The sequence below is a fragment of the Momordica charantia genome, assembly GCF_013281855.1.
Source record: "Momordica charantia cultivar OHB3-1 chromosome 6 unlocalized genomic scaffold, Mcharantia_2.0 BLBB01000006.1, whole genome shotgun sequence".
Classification (NCBI taxonomy): Eukaryota; Viridiplantae; Streptophyta; class Magnoliopsida; order Cucurbitales; family Cucurbitaceae; genus Momordica; species Momordica charantia.
Window position 1 is genome coordinate 8,359,889 of NW_028275164.1, and position 24,955 is coordinate 8,384,843.

Sequence of the window (24,955 nt, forward strand, 5' to 3'; positions counted from 1 at the left end):
GTTTATGAATATAAATATTAGAAGTCACGTCAGCTGGATTTCATTGCCTAAAGTTTTGTAATCTTATTCAAATATGAAAAAAATATATATATTAAAAAGACAAAATACCAAATTCTAAGAAAATCTCGCACGCACAAAATGAATATTATAATATATATACATTTTTCTGACCCATACACCTTATAAAAAGGGAGGGAGGGGCAGCACTAACACCAATCTGAAAACTTCTTTCAAAGATCAAAGGAGAAGGTTCGAAAGGATCTATGGCTACAGGTAAATGAAATATTATTGGTATGTTCATTAATTTATTTTAAATCCTTATTTTATTTATATTATAAGCGCTATTTATTAAGGATCCCATGTTGAAAAAATAAGGGCTCGTTTGGTAACGTTTATATTTCTTTTTTATGTTTTTTTATTTTTAATGACAAAAAATGCATTGCATGATTCCAACCTCTAAGAATTCAAGTATGATAAAACAATTTTTTTATTTACATTTTGGAACAAATTAGAAATGAGAACAAGAAAGGAGAAACTAGTTTTGGTTGTTTCCAAAGTTTCTCTACAATTGTGAGAAAGTTCACAACAAATGGGAAACAAGAAACAAAGTTAGTTGAAAAATACTTAGATTTCTTAAGAAAATTGGAAATGAGAAATAAAAAACGGGAATGTTACCAAACGAGCCCTATAAGACCTAACAAGGGTTTATAATTGATATGTGCTACACCTCTCATCGTCAATTGATTTAAGATGGAACCCATGAATATTGATATGGTATCAAAGCCCAAAACACTCAAACGAGTATCCGGTTCAAAAATGGGTAACAATTATTTTATTGGAAGAAAAAATCAATATTTTTGTTGTTTTTCCTTTTTTCCTTTTTTTTTTTTGTTCTTTCCTTCCTTGCTTATGTACGCGGATGGGGACAATGCCAATACCCCAAAGTATAGGGGCAAGGCCAATACCCCAAAGTATAGGGGCAAGGACCGCAGACTCTGGGTAATAACAAATATATATATATATATATATATATATATATATATATATATATTCCTTTTTTGTTTTAGTCCTCCCAATTTTCAAAAGTTTTAATTTAATGGTTAAACCTTAAGGAAGAAACTACTATTAATTTTTGTGATTATTTATTTAAAAAGATTCTAAATTTGAGTAAATTTGAGAGAGACTTAAAAAAAAAAGTATTTTAAAATTTAGAGGTCAAAACAGAATAAATGTTTAGAACAAAACCAGGATTTAAAACTAGTTTTTGTATCACCCTTGTACCTATATGTATATATGTTCGTTCTTTTGTCTTTTAATATTACAGTAATAAAAAGCATCCATAATAGAGTTTACAAATCGAACTTGAATAATTTGATTACTATTTTCTCAGTAAATTTTTGAATGCTTACGATAATAGTAAATGCTAAGTGCTTTTAGATGAAGCATTTAATAAGTTTTCTTTAATGTTCATACTTAAAAACACTTTTTTTTCAAAAGAAATGCACCATAAACTAAACCTAATTATGTTAGCTTTGAAAGGTACCTATATTGTTTTCTTCTCTTCTTTGTGTTTAATTGTCTTATATATCTTTGTAGGTGTGGATGCTCTCGATATACAGTCCCATCAAATAGACATGATCGGGAGAAGCAGCTTTCCTAGAAGCTTCGTTTTTGGTGCAGCATCTTCTGCTTATCAGGTAAAAGGAGAAAAAGAAAAACGTGTCGGAGTTGTAAAAGGAGTGCAAACAAAGTCCTACACTGGTTAAGGAAGAAATTGATCCATGGTACATTAATATTTTTGAATTGGGATGCTCGTTTGAGCTTTTGGACTCTGATACAATATTAATATTCATGGAGTTCTATCTCAAAACAAATTGACAATGAAATTACTAGTTCATATGTATTATAAACCCTTGTTAGGCCTCTTATTTTTTCAATGTGTGATCCTTAACATGTCCCCTCAAGATCGTTGGTCTTTTGGTTCATGGATCTTGATCGGATCCTATTTTTGGAACGGATGTTCATTTGAGCGATTTGGACTCTGATACCGTATTAATATTCATGGGGTTTCATCTCATAGTCAATTGGTGTTGAGATAAAACTTCATGAATATTTATATGGTATATATAAGTGAGGAGAATTATCTCCACCGGTATAAGACTTTTTGGATGAAACCAAAAGTAAATCCGTGAGGCTTACATCCAAAGTGGACAATATCACACCATTATGAAGATACTTTGAGGTATGAGCTAGGGTATCATTGTCTTAGCAAAACATTGTATGTGTTAAGATATCTATTTTTTGATTCATTGATGATTTAACATGTTTAACATGGTATCCGAGTAGAAGATTCTATATTCGGAAATCTATATTATCATTTTGTATTTAACAATTTGTATTATATTATGTGTACTTTCAAATACTCAATGAATTAAAAGAGTGATTGAATTCGACTTTTTCGCGGTTGGTAATATTTTATTCAGTATGAAGGTGCTGCTTTTAAGTACGGAAAAGGATCAAGTATTTGGGATACCTACACTCACGAACACCCCGGTATCTATCTCATAAAAAAATCATATACATCTCTTTCTCAACTTAAATTATGTTTAGATGTAAGTCCTAAAAAAAAGCTATTTTTACAATCTATTTTTTCTCGTTGTTTGTGATACTGCAGAGAGAATTATGGATCGTAACAATGGAGATGTAGCTGTTGATTCATACCATCGCTACAAGGTACATCAGACAACAATAAAATAACGAGAAGCGAACTCAGTTAATTTATGATTAGATTAGAAAAACTAGTTAAGTTTAATAAATCCTTCAAGTTGAACTATAGTATCAACTTTAGGCTTAGACCACCATTTGTTGGCCCAGTTTTTAGTATGGAAAAATCTATTTCCATGTTTGCACAAATACCTCTATTTGGAAGATCTGTACCTTTTTTTTTTTAAATAAAATAACTTCTGCCTTATAAAATTCCATATCAATTGGGGTATTATATTATGATAACTTGTTTTAGAACTACTTTATTCTACTAATTTATTTTCAAAACCATAATATTAATTCTTAATTAAATATATAATTCATGAAGTTCAATATTATTCACAATTGATCATTGTTGGCAATGCAGGAAGATGTTGCCATTTTAAAGCATATAGGTTTTGATGTTTACAGATTCTCAATCGCCTGGTCCAGAATTCTGCCGAGTAAGAATTAAAGATGTTCTCAATTATATTTCTAAATTCTAAAATTGCAAAAAAAAAAATAATAATTATAATAAAAATACACGAGAATAAAGTATCTTTTCAAATATATTTGTGAATAATAAAATTGCACACAATAGTTTTTTTGACCATCTGTAATTGGAAAGTATATATGTCTTAATCAGTTAAAGATTTCTAAAGTTTCTGAGTGTCCATGGTTTTACTTTATTTTAAGACTTGTTAATATGATGCTCAAATATAATCCACATGCAAAATTTTACGAAGTATATATTTTTGCTCTTAATGTTCGGGTATTTTTTCAACCCCACTATTTAATAAATTTTAATTTAGTCCCTTATCAGGGATGACCGTTAGAATTTGGATAATTAATTTTGTTTGATGATTAATTTACGTGACATACTACTTAACGAATAAACAGAAATTTAAAAGAGAAAACGACAAAAATTCAAAATTTTTACCAATTTCTTAAAAGTCCAGAGGAATTTAAAATTTTCCCCTCTTAGGTGCCCCTTTTCCTCTTTTAAATTTGTGTCGATTCAGCAAGTATTGTGTCAGTCAGTGGAGACGAAATTGCAAATATAAAAACGTAAAGATTAAATTGAAACGTTTAAAACATAATAGGAATTAAATGAAAAAAAACATAAACTTCTAACGCAATCCTGGTTTACTTGATCTCTCTCTTCTTTTTTTTTTTTTTTTTTATAATATAATCTTGACCTTTTGAAATCTTGATCGTGAAGTTATTGGCATCATTAATATTTGTTTTTCTTTTTTAGAAAATAAAATATATTTCCAACGTAGAAATTACTAAGTTTATCAGCATTAATCTTCTAATTTTATTTCCTTCCAATGTTTAAAATATACTTTTTAGATGGAAAGCTTTGTGGGGGTGTGAACAGGCAAGGAATTGATTACTACAACAATCTCATCAATGAACTCCTTAGAAATGGTGGGTATTGTTGTAATATTTTTAATTAATATCATCAATTATTTGAAGCCATTTTGTAAGTGAATTGGTCAACTAATCGTGTGGCTGTGATTTGATCTGTAGGCATCAAGCCCTACATCACACTTTTCCACTGGGATGTTCCCCAAGCTTTAGAAGATGAATATCAAGGCTTCTTGAGCCACCAAATTGTGTAAGTAAATTTGGCATCGCATTGTAATATAAACTTATTTTTTTTATTATTTGTTTAAAACAACGTTGCACCATACATTCAAAAAAATATGTGACAAACATAGAAATGAGAGGCTAAATGAAAGTACTAAAGTTCAAAGAGATGATGGGAAATATCGTAATTACAAAAGAAGGTTGTGGAGGAAGTAGCAAGTTTTAATGTCCCCCCATAAGTTAGTCACAGGTCTAGAAATGTCTGATAAGAGGCGATTGTTTTTTCAAGACAAATATACTAAAGAATCGAGTAGTGGCAATAGCACTTGAGACGACGTTGAGGTACTACCTACTTTGAGGTCTTAAGTTTGAGCTCTACGCTGGTTATAGTTTTATTCAGCTCATACAGCAAACTGCTTCGATTATAGGGATCCACTGGTGTAAGCCATACGAAATCGACGTGGGGAGATCAAAATATAAAAAGTGGGATGATTGGTAAATTTAAACAAGTATATTTTTATTAAGATTGTTAATTTTTAGTGAAACAACAGTCTCTTTTGGGTAAAGTTTTTTCTTTTTTTTTTTAACATGTATTTTCGGCAAGTTAATTATTACAATTCAGGTTATATATGAAGTTGTTACGTTATTTATTTTATGGGTGGGATTTTTGGTTTTATCAAATTAAAACATGTGATACTTTCAATTTGGTTAATAAAAAATATTTTAATGTTACATTATTGTTTGTTTTTTTAGTACAATAGGGGACGAGGGATCGAACTCACAATCTCGATTGGAGTTATATGCTAATTATTGCTGAGCTTTACTCACTTTAGGATCACATTATTTGTTTGTTGATAGTATATAATTTATTGGAAAAAAAGTCATTAAATAAAATATAAATGGAATATATTAAAAGATTATAGATGCATTTTAAAATTTGTTCAATTAATTAGAACTAAATTATATATTTTGTTAAAATGATTTATGATTTATTATTATTGATTTACGTAATCTTCAGCTACCTTTAGTATTCCAAACCGAGCATAGCTCAAATGGTTAAGGCACCTATCTCTGACTAAGACTTCATAAGTTCGAACTCCCACCCCACATGTTGTATAAAAAAAAAAAAAATCTACCTTTACTATAGTTGTAATTATTGTATTTTTTCTACCAAAAAAAAAAGTATTGTATTTTTTATTAAATTCAATGCAGAAATGATTATATCTGTAAATCACATCACGTATTAAAGCTAAATTAATTAGGCAGCAGGTAAATGTTTATGTTTTTAGTCTTTTTTGTTTTTTTTTTTCCTGTAAAATTATTAGATTGTTTACTAACCATTTCTTATGTTAAGAATCTAATTATATATAAAAAAAAAAAGCTAAACTCTTGACCAAATTTAAAAGATTAAAAAAGTTACTTTTAAAATGTTAGGATTTTAGCAAAATTGCAGTTTTTTAACAAACTGTTAATTGACAACGCTATTTTATAAAATAAAATCATTGTCTAAAGATACTATAAATTTTTGCAAAAAAGTTATTATAATTATTAATTTTTTTTTTAATAAAACTCAGTAACAAATGTGAAAATTAATTGCAGAAATGATTTTCGAGATTATGCTGAGGTATGCTTCAAGGAGTTTGGAGATAGAGTGAAACATTGGATCACCTTGAATGAACAATATATCTTTACTTTAAAAGGTTATGTAAACGGAGAATATGCACCGGGTAGAGGTTTAGAATGGGACCCATGTCATTATCTTGGTGGAAATTCTGGCACCGAACCGTACATGGTTGGTCACAACTTACTTCTTGCCCATGCTACTGTTGTCAAAATTTACAAGACAAAATATCAGGTTCTCTCTCCTCTCTAAACGAACCATTATTTACGTTTATCAATGATCATCACACATTCACTACTACCATATAAGTTAATCGATGATTTGTCAACATGAAACATAGTTTAAGGGGAAAAGACATCTACTCTTTTTCTTAGAGTTGGACATCTAAATCCTCATGCCCCACGCTTTCATTATAGTAAAAAAAAAAAAAGAAAAAAAAATCAAAATGTGATTGAAATGATATTTTAGTAATTTGAACGGAAGTCTTTTGATTTTTTTTTCCTTAAATACAACAAGAGAGGGTGAGGATTTTAACTCACAACATTTTTTAGTCGGATGTATATGTTTTAACAAGTTGAATACTCAAATTTTTTAACGACAGCTTATAATTGTCACAAAATATTGCTTAATGACTATTTATAAACGTCAAGAACATAATAATGATTATTTATAACTGTCATGAAAACTTTTATAGTGAAAATTTTAACCATCAATATTGACAATTTTAACCTACATATAAATCTATATATTGACAAGTTTTAAGGGTCATAAATACCTTTATAGTGACAGTTTTTATTTGTTACAAAAAGGATTTTAGTGACATTGTTTTAGTGTCACAAAACATATTTTGTTGACGACTACAATTATGAAACAATCACACTCAACATTTTTGGGCCGGAGATATACGTCTTAACTAGTTGAGCTATACTCAAATTGGCATGCCGGAATTTTAGCTATTAATTAAGCCAAATTTAATTATTCCTTATGTTTCAACCATTGTCATAATATGAGATTTTGTAGGCAAACCAAAATGGTACAATTGGCATAACATTGGTGTCAGATTGGTATGTCCCATATTCAAATAGTGAGGCAGATGAAAAAGCTACGAATAGAGCTCTTGAATTTTCTCTTGGTTGGTAAGTAAATAAGTACATGTTAGGCCTTTACAAATTCATTATTAATTTGCCTTAAAATCTTTTGAATTTTCTATTATATTACTACTCAACATAACTGCACAAAAATTGCACGTAGGTTTTTGCATCCACTCGTTTATGGAGATTATCCAACCAGTATGAGAACTCTTGTGGACGAGAGACTGCCCAAATTCACAAAGGAAGAAAGTATTTTGATCATAGACTCGTTTGATTTTCTTGGAGTTAATTATTATACAGCTAACTACGCTAAGAACAATTCGAATAACGTTCATCCAAAACCAAGCTACTTGAATGATATTCATGCCACTCTTACAGGTAACATTTAAGGGCTCGTTGATAACCTTCCTATTTCTTGTTTCTGGTTTTTCATTCTTTTAATAAAATGGAATAAAACAAATTTTTTTATTTGTGTTTTAGAAAAATTAGAAATGAGAACGAGAAAGAAGAAACCTTTGTTGGTTTTTTCTAAAATTTCTATATAATCTTGAGAATGTTTTAACATGAGAAACAATAAACATAGTTAGTTGCAAAAATGCTTAAATTTCTTTAAAAAATTGAAAACAATAAATAAGAAACGGAAATGTTATTAAACGGATTTTAAATTATTTCAAATCCTAACTAGGTATTTCGAAACTTGGTAGTATGTTTGGGATCCTTTATGTTCTAATGTCTAAAAGTGCTTTTTCTAATTTGTTAAAAAAAAAAAAAAACCCACATCTTTAATGATGATTCACATGAGAGCTTCCAAGAAAAAAATATAGTGTTTTTCTTAATTTCTATATTTCTATTTTTATAAGAAAATTGCCAGCTAAAAAAGTGATAACTTAAAAGTTAAAGTTGATCTGAAATAAACTTTTGATTCATGATCTATATTCAATTTGGAGATTTTTCTCATTCAAATGAAACATTTGAACATTTATTTTATAATTCTAACTTTGTATAATATCTTTGAATTGTAGCTGATCATAATGGAGTTCCAATTGGTCCAAAGGTAATTAATTAATGTTCAAATTCTCCTAAAAAATGATTTTTATCAATAGTGTGCTTTCCTAAATCCATTTTTCATTTTTAATCTAATAACTTTCTACTTATGTGTTAACCATATATATATTTGTAGGCACACCCATCATCTTGGCTTGCTGTATATCCAAAGGGATTAAAAGAGTTGTTGATTTATATAAAGAATAATTATAAAAATCCAATTATTTACATCACAGAAAATGGTAAAAATATTTTCATTTTTTATTTGAATTAACAAAAATATTACTATATAATAATTTTACCTTATTCATTTATTGAATTTACATGGCAGGATACCTTGACTATAACAGCCACCATGTTCAAGATTTAATTAGAGATAAGTGTAGAGTCAAATATTTTCACGACCATCTATATAATCTTCATGAAGCAATCAAGTAAGTAACTAAACAAAAAAGAAAATTTCTCTTTTTTCTTCAATAAACTAGTTTCAATTAAAATAGTGTTGTGAGTTTTAGTTAATTTCTTTATGGCTGAGTTTTAGTTGTTCTTTCTATAATTATTTTAGGATCTAGATATCTGATACTTTTACATGTTCGAGATATTGGATATCTGAATTTATAGATGTTTAACGGCTTATATAATTAGGCTTTGTATGAATATTTATAAATGTTTTTAAAATACGTGAATATAACTATGTTTGTTTTGCAAAGCTAGGAATGTATTAAAATTACGTAGTGTTTCAACGATACTCTTATTGATATAATTCAAATGTTAAAATATATATTTTAAATATAGTTCAAAGATTGCACCCTAGACTCCCATTGAAAATAAATTAAGATATATTAACCGCTGACTAAAATTTATTTTATATTTCAATGGAGCATATAAATATAATTGTATATATAGTAATTTGTCAAATGGATCCATGCATTAAGTTATTTTTAAATAAATAAAAAATGATATAGTATTCTCTTAGATATGTTTCTCACGTACATTTTGAAGGAGAGGTGTCTTTGTCTTTTTCTCAAAATAGAATAAAAATGAAGGATAAAATTGTTAAAACGGCATGCCTCAACATGAAAATCTTAAAAACCCACGTTTTGGGGAGCCATATCCAAAATTGTTTAGTTGCCTCATGGAAGGACATCCTAAGATATCCAAACATCTACAAAAATGTTAAGATATCCAATATTCATGTAAAACAAACATGAGAATCTAGATACTCATCTCACGAAAATCTTAGAATATCTCAAAACAAACATCTTGTGTAGAGCTTTTTTTTTTCTTTTGCGTAACTTTTCTAGCTACTGTTTTAATTATACGTCATATTTGTAGTTAATCACTGTTCTTAACGAAATTTTGGAAAAAATTACAGAGCTGGTGTGAGGGTGAATGGATACTTTGCTTGGTCATTGTTAGACAATTTTGAATGGGCAAGTGGATATACCCTACGCTTTGGGCTCACTTATATTGATTTCGAGCACCATTCATTGAGAATGCCAAAAGATTCGGCTAGATGGTTCAACAATTTCCTCAACAACTGAACATCATACACACAAACTAATTTCTACCTTATTTGCTTTATTTGTGACGCTGCAGACTCGTTTTCGAATGCAGGAAAAGCTCGGATTATTTGCTTTATTCGACCACAAACCCACTACGCCACCACCCGTTATCTGCTCTATTTGTTATGTTAATTTTTTTATTGCAACCTTCTGCAACTACTGCGAGAAGCAACTAAATTAAACAACTTTGCAATAACGAAACCTCGTCTTTTCTTAAGTAACTTTTTGATGTTTGTGTTGGTGGTGAATAAAATAAACTATCTTTTTCTTTTTTATTGTTTGGTCTGTTTGATTTCTTGGTTTGACAATCATTAATATTATTTGAATGCTATCGTAGTCATTGATGTTAAGGAATTATCAATTGAATTCAACATAGGTTTATTTGATTAGTTTATTATAAAGAATGATGATAGTACAACAAATAGCCTATACAAATTTATCTAACTAATCATTCTCACGCCTTGTTTTTTTAATATTGTGACTTTTTCATGCCGTATCTCAAGAACCTTTTCATAACATATTAATTGTTGTGAAAAAAAAAAAGATCTTGTAGGTCTCGAGCGTCACCCCATAACAGCTCGTGATATTAAACCAAATACATTGATATACTGTCAATATTCTCCTCAACAAATTGTCAGCAAATATATTGGCATTTATGAATCACAATCTCAACAAATATCAACTTGGTTGTGGTTGATTTGGTTGGGTTTTTCTTCTTCTTCCTCATAAGACGACTTCTGTTCATATGCTTTTAAGTCAAGAACAAATTGGTTATCGGTAGGATAAGGTGGCTTTGTGAGCATTGTTGTGTGATATTCTTTATATTTCACTCCCAACCTTCGAGCCAGATGAAAAACTTCTGTGACATCATCTACAGATTTGTTCAAAGCTACCAACTTATTCACAAATACCTTTCAACTTCTTTATATACTTATCTAATGACATGTTTACCTTTTTCAAGCTTATTAGTTCTTCATTGAGATGAATTTCATTTTCTTTAGTCATTGTTAAGAGCAATCCTTCCAGAAAAGACCATACCTGCTAAGCAGTCTCGATTCCCTCTATCATTGCCAACACATCTTCTGCGACGATTACTAGCAGCCAAGATGTCAGCAGGTCGTCGTTATTATTCCATGTGCTTGATTGAGGATTGTTCTTCTCGGTTCCATTTTCAACTACTTCATCGGTTGTCTTTTCTTGCTCCAAATGATCCTTAATGTTCAAGTTCCTAATCAAAGGTAGAACTTGTGATTTCCACCAGAGATAATTGGAGAACTTCAACTTGATTGAGATGAGGCTGGAACATTTGTGGAAAATTTGGATTGTCAAAGAATCTTGAAGTTTTGGCCATGATACAAAACTTTGAAACTTTGGAATGAGTTAGTTTCTTTCCTTTGTGTCAAGGCTCTAGGCTCTGATACCATAAACAATTTAGCAAGGTGCTCAAAGTTTGAAAAACAGAGTGATTTTATATTACCTTGGTACATAACCTTCAGCTAAACTCAATACATATAACTATGACACAAAGGACAAAAGGTGGTTAGACGTAAACTAGGAAAGACCATAAATCTATTGAGGTCATATGACAGCTTGGAGTAAGGTCCAACCGTAAAAAGGCTTGAATGTTGTTTCCCAATTTAGTCCACCTATTTAGGTAAGTAATTAAAAGGATTTAAGCAAAAGTTCCAAAATCAACCTTGAAGTTTGTACTCACATAAATGAGGATAAATTTGCAAAGAAACTTGCTGATGTTTGTTGAGATTGTGACTCATAAATGCAAATATATTTGCTGATATTGTGGCTGATATTTGTTGAGATTGTGATTCATAAATGCCAATATATTTACTGCCAATTTGCTGAGGAGAATATTGATAGTATACTAATGTATTTGGTTTAATATGCTTGCTCAAACTGGTGTCAGTGATGAATGAACACCTAGTTTGTTTCAGAGATCTTTGAAAGTGTTCTTTGCCAATGGCCTGGTGAAGATATCTATAATTTATTGGCGTGAGGGCACGTAAGTAGTTAATAAGAGATCCAAGTGCCACCCTCTCTCGCACGAAGTGATAATCCACCTCAATATGTTTTGTGCGAGCATGAAATACAAGGTTTATAGACATATGGAGTGCACTTATGTTGTCACATATATAATAGTTGAGGTGCCTTGTGAAGTGGTATGCCCATATTGCGAAGAAGAAACATGATTCGTGTTAGTTCAACTACTATTGAGGTCATTGCTCGATACTCAACTTCGAGGCTTGATCGGGCGACTGTTGGTTGCTTTTTGGAAGATCATGAGATGCAATTTGATCCAATGAAGGCACAAAATCCAGTGGTGCTTCGATGTGTTAAAGAACACCTTCCCTGGCATTAGAAAAAGCATATAAGTTTAGAGTACTATTTTTGTAAAAAGTGATACCATAATTACCGGTGTCTTTCAAGTATCTTAGGATTCTCTTGACTGGTTTAAGATCCTTGAGTGTTGGTTGTTGGAGATGCTAGCACACACGATTCACTGCCTGTACTATGTCTGGTCCAATGAGAGTATAGATATTGTAATGACCCAACTAGACTTTTGTATTCTTTGGCATTCACAAGATTCATATCATTTGCTTGGCTTATAACAAAAGTCGGTATGGGAGTAGTGTTCTATGAGGCTTCTAACATTTGGGCCTTCGCAAGTACTTCACGAGTGTAATTACCTTGAGAGAGGGCAATGTCATTTGCATTTTTATGAACCTTGAACAAACCAATCTCAATAGATAAATCACAAAGTAATTCTCACTTGAAAATTTGATTTTTTACCAGAGCAGAGATAAACTCAACTTATACAGAGGGGTCTGAAGCTACTGTCATGTTAAAATAAAGAAGGAGACACAATAATAAAATGAGAGATACGATGAGAGAAAAGGATTCCAACTGTGAATTAGGAAGCAAAATATTCTGCTGCATTTTATATTACAACCGCATAATATTTTACTGATTTGATGCTTTATATATATCAATTGTGCTGGTATGTACGACGAGATTTTTGAGGTGGCACAAATCATTTTATTTGGTCTCTTATATCCTTCCTCAAATTGGAGTGTTGCAAAGCTTGAACTCCAAGTTTGCTTCGCAGTTGATGAAAGCAGGCATTAGTGGTTTAGTAAAAATATCAGCTAACTTTTTTATCGGAAGGCATAAAGCGAGTAATATTGAGAGAGCCATTTGACACTTTTTCTTGAACAAAATGGTAATCAAGTTCAATGTGTTTGGTTCATGCATGGAGCACTGGATTCACAGTCATGTAGAGAGCACTAAGATTGTCGCACAAGAGTTGGGGAGTGTGGTAAAGTGTCATGGCAAGGTCACGAAACAATCAGGTGATCCATATAAGTTCAGCAGTAGCACTTGCCATAACATGATACTAAACTTCTGCACTTGACCTGGCCACTGTTGTCTGTTTCTTTCGAAGACCAAGAAATTCAATTTGACCCCAAGAAAGATGCAGAAGCTAGTAGTGTTGCGTCTAGTTGTAGTACTTCCAGCCCAATCTGAATCACAAAAAACATAGAGATTAGAGGTGCTATTTTTCAAGATTGGAAGACCATAGTCTATAGTGCCTTTAATGTATCGAAGTATATTCGGTTGACAGCTCTCAAGTCTCCCTTAGTTGGAGCCTAGAGCTTTTGACAAACTCGATTAACATGAGAAAGATCTGGACGTGTGAGGGTCAAGTATTGTACAGAGCCAACTATGCTACGATAGTGGTTGTTTGAGATTGGAATGGGAATGAACCTATTTGATCCTGAAGGTGTGGTAGTAGAGATATCTATAAACTATTTCTAATTCATTATCGTTCACATCTACGTTCAATGCTAATCCAACCATGTCAACAAAATGTCTAAACTCAATACCACTATTAACAATGAAACCTTCACATGGCGATCGATCAAATTCAACCCCATTTACACTTTCGACCATACAACTATTCATATTCAAAACAACCACCAAACATTTAGCTTGCTTAACGCACCGATTACCAAACATTTAGCTGTCATATTCTATCATAAAATAGAACAAACAGACGTTAAATAGGATAACTAAATCTAATTAGATAAATTAATAAAAAAATAATTAAAAAGTGTTTTTTCAGTAATTAATAGTGATAAATCCTAATTACCAATTAACTATCTAACTTTGTTAAAATAGGTATACACTAGTTATATAATTTCCAAACTAGTTAGTGAACATATCAATTTAATGTAGGTAACTATTCTAAATCTATTATAATTAACCTATCTAAATAAACGTATAATAAAAAATAAAAACAACAAAATCAATATAAAAAAAAAAACTGAAAATCAATATAATAGAAACATAAAACTACACAATATGTAATCTATATACACACAATGCTACAGAAGACATAGCTAATTATGATATAAAAAAGTTAATTAGATGGTCCTGAAATAAAATAACCGAATAAAAATGGAAAAACTAACATTTTGGGTGAAAGTTGTCCCAAAGAATTCCTTGGAGTTGATTGGAGTTGAGCAAGTGGTCCACAGTGGTATTAAAAAAAATTGTTGCAAAAATTAACTAAAAACATAAAATTCAAATACTTATCGATGCAGGACGGCGTTAGCCAGAGGGAAGCGTCGCAGAGAGAAGTTGGCGCCAAAGCTTTGTGAAGTGTCTGTTCTTCGGGTGGGCCATCTGATATTAGAGAAACCCATAGACTATCCTTCCCCCATAAGAAATCTCCAAGTCTTGGTCAATATAATTGGCTAATAATTAGAGGAAGATTATAAATGTCAAACTTGAACTTAATTAAATTTTGGTTCCCTCATGTTCTTACATTTAAATAAAAAAGAGATTTTTAGTATATATAGTTGATGTAATTTCTTTTTAATTATCTATTATTGTTAAAAAAGTATTTATGACCGATAAAATTAATTATTGTTCTAATTGAAAATAATACTAATACAAGAACTTAAGCCATCCTTCAAATCTTCCCACTTACTTTCTCTCAATCTTCAGGCTCAAAACAGAATCATTGAAATGCATTGAAAAAAAGATGATGAAACTTTCTTTGGACTGCATGTTCGTTTTTTAACGTTTTGGGTTCTGATATATCATATTAATATGCATGGAATTTCATCTCAAAACCAATTGACAATAAGAAGAGTAGTCTAAGTCTATTAGAAACTATTGTAAGGTCCATTTTCTTTTCAAGGTAGGATATTAACACATTTAATATTAATTTAGATTGAAATAATATTAATTAGCAGATTTATCACATTAAAAAAAATCATAGAATTTGTCACACATATATATTCAAGAATAGTGAGAAAATAAGAAAAGAAAAACAAACTTGAACATAGGTCTCAACTAGTTAAAAACATATCTTTGATCACTCCGCATGACGCTAAATTAAAAAAAAATAATAAGAATAACACGATGAAAGTTTATTTTAATTATCGAACAACTAAGAGAAAACATCGAGAAATAGGTAAGATAAGACATAACATGTGATAGTACATCAAGAAGGTTACAATATAATACATAACATAATAGAGTAGAGCAAATATATAACATGAACTGATTGGTGAAACATACATATACCATCAGTTCTTGAGGAAATTTTGGAACCATTTGAGTGAGAGCTTTGGAATTCTCTTCAAGTTGTTTTTGAAATCAATGTAGACGAGACCAAAGCGCATGCTATATCCATCTGCCCATTCAAAGTTGTCCAACAACGACCATGCAAAATATCCTTTTACCCTCACACCAGCCCTGTAATAGATGGAAAATTTTGTCACCAAAAAGGAAAAAAAAAAGGTAAAACTTATCATCCGCATATTAAATTTCGATAACTTCTCCGTATGTCAATGGGCATGCCATGGTCACGTGACGTAAATCTACATTTCTATAGCATCGTAGAGAAATCGATAAAGTATTTAAAAAAATATCAATTTAGTATCACTAATATAGATATATGTTCATATTAATAATTTTTAACTTATTTAGAAATGGTGGTACACACAGCATTGAGCTTAACTCAACAATTAAAGGCATTTTGCTCTTCTTCCCTTGGAGGACGGAGTTTCAATCCTCCATCCCCACATTTATACTAAAAAAAGTGTGAGATAATATTTATTTGTTACAAATATATATTATTTTTGTATTTTTTTTTCAGAAATATCTATCGATATCGATATTTTCATAAAATTGAGACCTCAATATTTGATCGACATCAATATTTTCATAAAATTAAGGCCTCATGATGCATCGAGGAGAAGACTTTTATGATAAAAGAGGATCTTTTGTTTTAGTTACTTACTTGATTGCTTCGCGAAGAGAAAGGAGATGATCATGAAAGTATTTGACTCTTCCATTATCATGAATTAGTTCTTCCACATGATCAGAACTATCATAGTCAAGCCATCCTGCAAAATGTACAATTTAATTAATTATAGGCATATTTGTTTTCTTCATATGAAAGGGAGATTATTTTTTAATACCATTTTCTGTGACGTAGATAATTGGATTTTTATAGTTATTTTTTGTGTATAACAATACTTCTCTCAATCCTTGTGGATAAGCTGCAAGCCAAGATGAATCATTCACCTACAAAGACATTGTTACAACATAATTAATTAGCAAATTAATCGATAATTAAGAAAGGGAAAATGACATCAACTTAATTTAGATTTTAATAAAAGGCATGACCAAATTAAACAAAAATAATCAAATATTATAATTGAGAAATGCATATTATTGTTAAAAATTGACTACCTTTCGACCAATTGAGATGCCATCACGATCAGCTGCAACCCCGAAAACATTATACAAAGTACATCTAATTAGAGAATATTCAAGTATTTCATTTGAAAACTACTCATTGGTGTAGATGAAATTAAATATACTTGGGAGTTGGCTGTCATAAATTGCTTTGGTAAAAGATCTTTTCAATTATAATTTTAAAACTACTTCAATACTCATTATTTAGAGTAGAAATTAGGTCACCCAATCAAAGTAATTTCTTCCAATTTTTTAATAATTCTTTCTCTAAATTCATGCTAACTTAGTATCATATCATTAATTTTATCATTAATCAATTTTAACATCCATCGAAGATGATATATGATTAAAAAATATTAAAATATAAGGGATTAAAAAAATTAGAGAAAGTACCAAAATAAAGAACTGAGACATATATTTAGCCAAAAAATTTAAAGAGTTAGAAAATACTTTTAAAATATTAAATAAAACAATGATTAATTTAAGTGCTTACTTGTAACATTTGCAGCAATATCAATTAGGTAGTGCGGTGGAAGACCAGGTGGGGTAGAATTGGAAGTGTCTATTGCATAATTAGCTGTGTAGTAGTTGATTCCAAGAAAATCATACGATCCCGTGGTCAAAATAGTTTCTTCCTTTGTGAATTTGGGCAATCTATCCTTTACATGGCTTCTCATGACGGGTGGATAATCTCCGTACACGAGCGGATGCAAAAACCTATCATTGTTGTTACAATTTGAGTTATGTTCAGGTTGACTAATTTAAGACAAAATTTTTAAAAATTTAATGAAGTAATTGTACATAAGGTTCAACGTGAGGGTGTGGAAATTCGAACCCACGATCGTCTTATTTAAAATATATAGCTTAACTACTTAAACTATGCTCGGGTCGGTCGCATTAAATTTACTTACCAACCATAAGAAAAATCAAGAACTCGACTTGCAGCTTCTTTGTCTGCCCGAGTATCTGAATATGGGACAAACCAAGCGGACACCAATGTGATGCCAATCTCACCCTTTTGTTCTTTCTGCAAATTCAATATTATAACATTGGATGAAAAGTTATGAAATAGTTAAATTTAGTCCAAGACTCAACAAATAATAGTTTGAATTTTGATAATATTAGTGATAAACAGCTTTTTATTTTATAACTAACATATGTTTTGAACTTTTAATTTTGTGTTAATAGGTCATTGAACATTAAATAGTGTATAATAGAATCATTAACTTTCAATTTTGTGTCTAATAGATTCGTAAACTATCAATAATTTTGTCTGTAATACATCATTGACCTAATAAACAGTTCTTAAAATTCACGAATTTATTAGACATAAAATTAAAACTTATTATGATTCTATTATTAGACACAAACTTCAATATTATGTCTAATAGATCCATTAATTTTGAAAAAATCAAATATGCCAGAGATTTATTAGATAGAGAATTGAAAGATTAAGAACTTATTAAGCATTTTAAAGTTGAAAACCCTATTAGACACCAAGTTGAAAGTTTTTAAGGTTTATTGGACACTTTTTAAAATCTAAGATAACCTGTTAAACACAAATTTTTAATACTAAAAGTAGTACAAGTATATGAATGCAATTTAATAACTGTACATCATTTGTGAAGAGAATGTTGAAAATATATTATATATATATCTCTTATTTTTGACAAATTAAATGGTTGATATTCCATCAGCCTAACCATCCAACTAAGTATAGTCGTTATAGTTAGAGATTTGAAAAAAACCTGATATCTCGTCTTGTAAACTTTGACAGCATTAGCATGGGCAAGAATTAAGTTATGACCAACAATATATGGTTCAGTGCCAGCATCACCGCCAATACAATTAGAATTGAACCATTTTGAACATCTTCCTGGTGCATTTTTTCCTATTACGTAACCTTGTAGGGCGAAGGTGACTTGCTCATTTAAGGTGATCCAGTGTTTGACTCGGTCTCCATACTCCTTGAAGCAAAGCTCCGCATAGTCCCGAAAATCATTCCTGCAATTAAATTTTTACTTTTATTTCGTTTTGGTGCAATCAATTTTTTTGAGGAAATTTATGGTAAATCTTGTGTTTGTTTATTTAAAAAAAAAATTATTGTCTGCTTGCCATTTATTTATTTATTTATTATTATTATTATTATTATTTTGTCTTTTGACAAACTTTTAAAAATACTCAGACAAATATTTAATATTAAAAATATGTTCATAGATAAACAATTTAAGTAAGATTTTATATTAATTTTGTAGTGCAATCGAGAAACAAAACAAAATACTATCAAGCCAACATGAACATAGCTTAGTAATAATTGACATTTATTCATTTTTTAGATCGATGTTCGATGTCCACATCCCTAAATCGTTGGGCTAAAAAAAGAAAAAAAAAAACACTATCAATACAATAATATAAGAAAAAATATCAAAATAAGGAGGTGGGAGAGAAAAGTGATGAAAACAAGGCTCAACTCGTGGTCAACAAGGAATGAATAATATTTCAACCAATGAATTGTATAATAATTTTTAAATATATTATTTTTTAATAGTCTGGATTAATTATTTTTTTAAATAGTCTTGTTTTACTACATTATTGTTTAAATGGTTGATCCACAAACAAAGAATTATACGACATTCGTTGTAGAGGAGTCACTTCAAAGAAGTGTTCATTTCTAACTATTTTTCAGTGTTCATTTCTAACTATTTTTCGGAAATTATAGACTAAAAGTGATTAATTATTTTAAAATTTCAATGACCAAGTAGATAATGAACTCAAATTTTATAGAGTAAAAGTATATTTTTCCCAAATTTCTTTCTTTCATTTATTTTAGGGAGTAAAGGTTATTTTCTTATAAAACAATTAAAGTTATTCTCTACTCACAATTTTAAAAAAGTGTTCAAGAACTATTCTACATGATCAAAATAATTCTTATAAAATATAACATAACATTGGTCACCTCTGATTGTGTGTCACCAACTTTTCACATTTCTTAATTTAAATACAGTATAAATGTTATTTTCTTTAGTGTGTTTTATATTACCTTTGAGTTTGAGTTCATTTTTCTTTTTGTTATAATTTTAATTTGATTAAAATATATCATGACTACTTTTATAAAATTTTAAAATTTTTGCTATATTTAAAAATATTTATTTATTTTTTATACTATTTTATGTAAATATCTCAAATGAAACCGTGCGATCAAATGAGGCCTAATTTACTCACACAATTTGACGACCCATGAAGCCTTGATATTGATCTTGTAAGGCCTGGGGAACATCCCAATGGAAAAGTGTAACGTAAGGTTGGATGCCTACAAATCCAAATCAGAAGGGTTTGATTGATAATATATAGTCATAATTAACCATATTTAATTACCAATTAACCAATAAAATCAATCTAAATATTACAATAATACCAACCATTTGCAAGCAACTCATTGATGAGGTTGTTGTAGTACTCAATTCCTTCTTTGTTTACACCACCACTAAGATTTCCTTCTGCATTAATAAGAACAGAAAGTATATTTAAAATGTTGGAAGATTAAAGTAAATTAAGTAGATTACGATTGTTAACATTAAGTTTTGTTTTTCAAAAATATATTTCTTTTGAGACTTAAGCCATATATTAGTGGTTAAAAAAATAAAAATAAAATCATGTCAACCTAGTTCAAAAGAAAATTGTATCTCTTCATTCCTTCAAGATCCGAGGTTAAAAAAAAAGCCATCAATCATAATTATCAAATATATATTGTGACTATTTAATTTCTTACTTGGTAAAATTCTAGCCCATGAGATTGAGAATCTGTAAGCATCCAAACCTGTTTGTTTCATAATGGCAATGTCTTCCTGAATTTAAACAAAAAAAGGTACTAATCAAATTTTCTTAAAATTTTTTTTTAACATAACTCAGATGATTAAAACATCTAACTCTTCTTTTAAAGTTGTTGGAGGTTCAAATTCTTACACATGCATTTATAATATACAAAAATAGAACAATATTTTGGGTTGTGTGCAAAATTAGCAAACCCTCTCGGTCAGGAAAAATAATTGCAAAAATAACAAAGTACGTGTGTCAAGCCCGATAATATATCATACTACTATCATGGATTCACCCGTATTCCTAATTCACTAACTTATTAAATGCTTGTTTGTTTGTTTAGTCTCCAAGGGATAACTTGAGTGGTTTGAGACCTCAAAGAATATTCTTGACATCTTGAATTCAAGTCACATGAAACCTCGTTTCGGCAAAAAATTTTGAATTTACAATCAATTCCTATTTCGCTTAACCCCGTGTAGGACACCCAATCAATTCGGGCATCTATGGCCATCATCAAAGTACCCAACACAAATGAATGTGGGACTCGAATCTAGACATTGGATATCAATCTCCCGTCTTTAGGACCACTCCGCCACACCCGTGAGTGCTAATATTCACTAATATTATTTATTCATTAACACTCGTTATTGTATGCCAATCTCCAAACGTGTTTTTTTTTTTTTTTTTTTTCCTTTTGCCTTTTGCTTTTGTTTTTGTGTGTGTTGTAGTATTCCTTTCCATAAATATTGTGGTCCAAAGTGGTCTCTTTGCACCTATTATCTCTCTTCTTTTTTGTCCATATGTTGAAGTGAAATTCCCTCCAAACACAACAAAACACATCTATTTTTTATTCAAGTAAGAATGGGTATCCTCTCCCCAATATGTTCTGTTTGAAAACACTTTTGAAGATGTCTCTTTTGATTGGATGTGTTCGATGTGATTTTTGTCAAACTTGTATCTTAAATCTACCGTAACTTTGTTAAATCAGGATTAATTAACTAACTCATGTACTTAAAAAAGACATATTTTGATCTAATCCAATCTATAAATTAATTAAATGCTCCTTAATTTTCTCTTATGTTTTGCTAATATCATGCTTACCTTGTAGCGGTGGTATGAATCAACAGCTATGTCTCCATTACTGTGATCGACAATTCTCTCTACAATTGAACAAACAAAATTGGGTTACTTTTTATTTTTTCATCTATCACGACCATCATAGCATAATTATTCAAACACAAAAGAAAGAGAGAGAGAATTTAGAGACCTGGGTATTGATGAGTATAGTTATCCCAAATATTTGGTCCTTTTCCATGCTCAAAAGCAGCACCTTCATACTATAAAAAACAACAAAACAATGTCAAAGCCAAAGCCAAAGTCATTCACTGATCTTTACTTTGTTTCAAATTCGGGTTTATAAAACGAACATTATGGACTTTTCTCCACCTGATAAGACGAAGATGCTGTGCCAAAAACGAAGCCTTTCGGGAAGCTTCTTCGCTTGATAGCTTTAATGGATTTGCTTGGTGTGTTGGGCGCAGCCTCTGCAAATACAAACACAAGAAGAAGCACCAATCTAAAACAGAAGACAACATTACCATATTTTGAAGCCATCTAAATTTGGTTACTGATCAAAGTTGCACTCCCAAGTTGGCCTTATAAAGAGACAGGTAAGAAGAAGAAACTGCCTCAACAACAAAACGTGCGCTATTGGACTTCAAATCTTAATCATTGTATTATATTGCAAACCATAGAGAGATAAGCTAGCTAGCTAGACTTACAAATTGTTCGGTGATAATAGTAGGTTACATCTGTTTGGTTGAATAAGTGAAAGATCTTGAAAGACAACACATCCAGGCTTGCGAAACTAAAGAATTATGTCAAAATGGATATAATTATTTTTTATATAGTTTGGTTCAAATTAATTCAAGATAAAATATACTTCTAGTCATTCATGAATTTGGAGATATGTTTCTATTTGATCTTTAAATTAAAAAAGCGACAGTTTTGTCGTTCATCTTTAGAAAATAGTTCTAAAACGTGTGGAGTTAAATTCCTTAATAACCGTAACGAAAAATGCTGACGTGGCTGGGAGAATTAGATATTTATTTAATTTTATCTTACTCTAACATATGTGTCATTTTTTTTTTATTTTTCATTCTATTTTTCTGTCTCTCTCTCTTCCCCTCTTTCCCTCCTCTATCTCTTCCTCTCCCCCCTTCTTCCCTCCTCCTCCCACCTGATTCTGACCCATTATCGTCATCGACGGCCTCCAACCAACACCAATCGCTTCTCCCTCCGCCGCAACGTCGAATCCGGTGCCTCGATGGCATAACCAGAATCGAACACGAACAGGGAAACCACAAGCAGATCTGAGCACCAACAGATCCACGAGTGCACAACCAACGCCTGAACAAATCCACGAATGCACAGCCAACCCCAAATAGATCCACAAATGCACAGATCCAGAGATGGGGTTCGGTCTAGCTGGCACTGGGTTTTTCGATCCAGTGGCTAGGTAGTTCGGGTGGTTGTTGGCGACCGGCAGCACTGGAGCGACAGAGGAAGCGAGTGGTGTTCATCGGAGGCTGTCGATGACGATAATGAATCAAAATCAAGTGGGAGGAGGAGGGAACCAGAGGTCCCCAGGGATATGGAAGAAGGGAAGAGAGAAAGAGGGCGAGGACGGAAACAGGGGAAGAGAGAGAAAGAAAATGGAAATGAAAAAAAATGACACATATGTTAAAAGTAATATAAAATAAATAAATATCTAACCCATCACGTCACGCTAGCATTTCGTTAGGGTTAATAACGGAAGTTTAATCTCAGGGATATTTTAAAACTATTTTTTAAAAGTTGTAGACCAAACTATCACTTTTTGAAATTTAGGGATCAAATAAAAACTTATTTCCAAACTCAACGATAAAAATATATTTTACCCTTAATTTAATTAATTCATATTGTGTAACAAATTAAATTGACATATTAACAGGGCTTTGTTAGAGATGAGCACCCGACCAAGTCGAAGTGACCTAATCCACCAAAACCACAACCTAAGAAGACACTTTATATAAATTAAAGGAGAGGCCTTGGGCAATGAAGTACATTTGACGATCACACTTTTGCTACTCTAAAAAAAACATTTTGCTAATTTAGGTATCAAAGTTTGTTGGACTTAGTACCACACCAGTACATAGATTTCTATTTTATCATGGAAACATGGATCCAAATTCCTGCATCAAAGTGCATTGGTGATGATGAACTACAAACTTTCCATACAGTAGTGTGGTTCATTTTGAGCATAAACTAGCTCGTTGATCTTAACGGAGATTAAATATAAAAAACTTTTGGGATATAACATATAGATATATTCACGATTATAATTCTAAACATATATTATATATTGTTCGAGTCTCTTGTCTTCCCTCGAGTAAATAGTCTAGTACAATCGAGGATGATCTTTTTCATTGATTCTCATTGAATACAAAATGATGATTCTTTATTTATTTATCTCAAGTGGGACAAGAAGTTGAGCTATAATTCTCAATATAAGTCTCTATGTTCATGGCTAAAAGATAATTATGGTATGAAATAAATTTTAGATATTTATCCAACAAATTAATCCCACACTCTCATCTCTCTCCCTCTTTCATATGAGCTTCTCTCATCTGATTTTTGAATTGGCAAATTGGTAAAAGAACCACACTTTTTTCTTTCTTTGCGTATTTATCCCATTTATTTTAGTGATTGCGAAGGGCAGCCAAGAAGGGACAAATTCCACCGACAGCTTTAATATTATATTCTACCCCTTCTAAGCTCACAAGTTTAATACTCCATTTCGTTCCTTATTCGTAGATTTTATATATTTTCACTAATTATTTTAATCAATTCGAAAATTAATTCTAAAAAGAGTATAATAAAGTTTGAACTCATTCCTACTCGCATGACTATTGAATTAATCCATGATAATTTTTTCTTGAGCAAATCCTTTTGGTCTATTGCTTTTCTTTTTTTCATTAATTTGATATAGTGTTATTATAAAATATTAAAAATTCTATCTAATTTACCATTTATTTAATTTTACTTCGTTATTGTTAATTAATATCAATAAAATGGTTTGGAGTAGAATTCATTTTATAACAATGAAATTTAATCATATGAATTGTTGTCATAAAAATTATATTAATATTTTTAGTAGATACAAATTATTTTAATTATTTATTATTTGTTAATATTAAATAAATAGTTAAAATAAAATTATTAATATCAAATAAATTAAAATTTATTATTTTTTAATTAAAATTAATATTAGCATCCTATTTTATTTAGTTAATGTATTTATAAATAACTAGAAATAAGAAATGAGTGCTCTACATAATTATTATACGTATGGGTGTTCTACAAAATTTGAGTTCTTATTATGATAGTTTTAGATAGGTCTGATTGATATTCTAAATGGTTTTAGTAAACATGCTTCTAATTTTGATTCAAAAAATTTATAATAAGTAAAATAAATAATATTCTCATTTCGATTGATTTCGTTTAAATTGATTTTCACTTTGACTACATATTGTGATTGATGGTTAGTAAACTAGACCAAACTTCTAATATTGCGCTTATAGATTTTGCATACTCTTAATTCCTCTTCCCTCTATACCTAACAGAAAGAAGCATCATCATTCTCGATGATCATC

At 30.4% G+C, this 24,955-nt stretch overlaps 2 protein-coding genes across 3 annotated transcripts; one reads left to right on the forward strand and one right to left on the reverse strand.

Annotated features, from left to right (window-relative positions):
• Positions 1–204: 204 nt before the first annotated feature.
• LOC111021435 (beta-glucosidase 12-like) lies at positions 205–9,931 on the forward strand. Its single transcript, XM_088125555.1, has 14 exons — positions 205–273; positions 1,597–1,697; positions 2,484–2,553; positions 2,675–2,733; positions 3,131–3,206; positions 4,096–4,173; positions 4,276–4,363; positions 5,935–6,190; positions 6,977–7,092; positions 7,208–7,425; positions 8,070–8,101; positions 8,228–8,333; positions 8,423–8,525; positions 9,467–9,931. Exons 1-14 carry the CDS (start codon positions 264–266, stop codon positions 9,633–9,635), a joined length of 1,482 nt encoding a protein of 493 aa, XP_087981681.1. The 5' UTR covers positions 205–263; the 3' UTR covers positions 9,636–9,931.
• Positions 9,932–15,076: 5,145 nt separating this feature from the next.
• LOC111021409 (beta-glucosidase 12) lies at positions 15,077–22,142 on the reverse strand. 2 transcript variants are annotated; one of them, XM_022298367.2, is made up of 14 exons: positions 22,043–22,142; positions 21,708–21,916; positions 21,529–21,598; positions 21,363–21,421; positions 20,215–20,290; positions 19,865–19,942; positions 19,668–19,755; positions 18,194–18,449; positions 17,357–17,472; positions 16,939–17,162; positions 16,440–16,471; positions 16,166–16,271; positions 15,985–16,090; positions 15,077–15,437 (listed from the first exon to the last, which is right to left on the reverse strand). In XM_022298367.2, exons 2-14 carry the CDS (start codon positions 21,873–21,875, stop codon positions 15,269–15,271), a joined length of 1,548 nt encoding a protein of 515 aa, XP_022154059.1. In that variant the 5' UTR covers positions 21,876–21,916; positions 22,043–22,142; the 3' UTR covers positions 15,077–15,268. The 2 variants fall into 2 exon arrangements, with proteins under 2 accessions (XP_022154059.1, XP_087981680.1); XM_088125554.1 differs by having other exon boundaries at positions 15,078–15,437; positions 21,689–21,916; positions 22,043–22,141.
• Positions 22,143–24,955: the final 2,813 nt, after the last annotated feature.

Bases quoted from the DNA above. Each gene is read 5' to 3' on its own strand.
- LOC111021435 (XM_088125555.1), top strand. The intron at 7,426-8,069 runs GTAACATTTAAG...TTTGAATTGTAG, and splicing joins TATTCATGCCACTCTTACAG to CTGATCATAATGGAGTTCCA. The intron at 8,102-8,227 runs GTAATTAATTAA...ATATATTTGTAG, and splicing joins GAGTTCCAATTGGTCCAAAG to GCACACCCATCATCTTGGCT.
- LOC111021409 (XM_088125554.1), bottom strand. From the start codon at position 21,862: ATGGTAATGTTGTCTTCTGTTTTAGATTGGTGCTTCTTCTTGTGTTTG. The intron at 19,756-19,864 runs GTTGGTATTATT...TTGGATTTGTAG, and splicing joins CAATGAGTTGCTTGCAAATG to GCATCCAACCTTACGTTACA. The intron at 16,091-16,165 runs GTATTAAAAAAT...TACATTTTGCAG, and splicing joins TATCTACGTCACAGAAAATG to GATGGCTTGACTATGATAGT.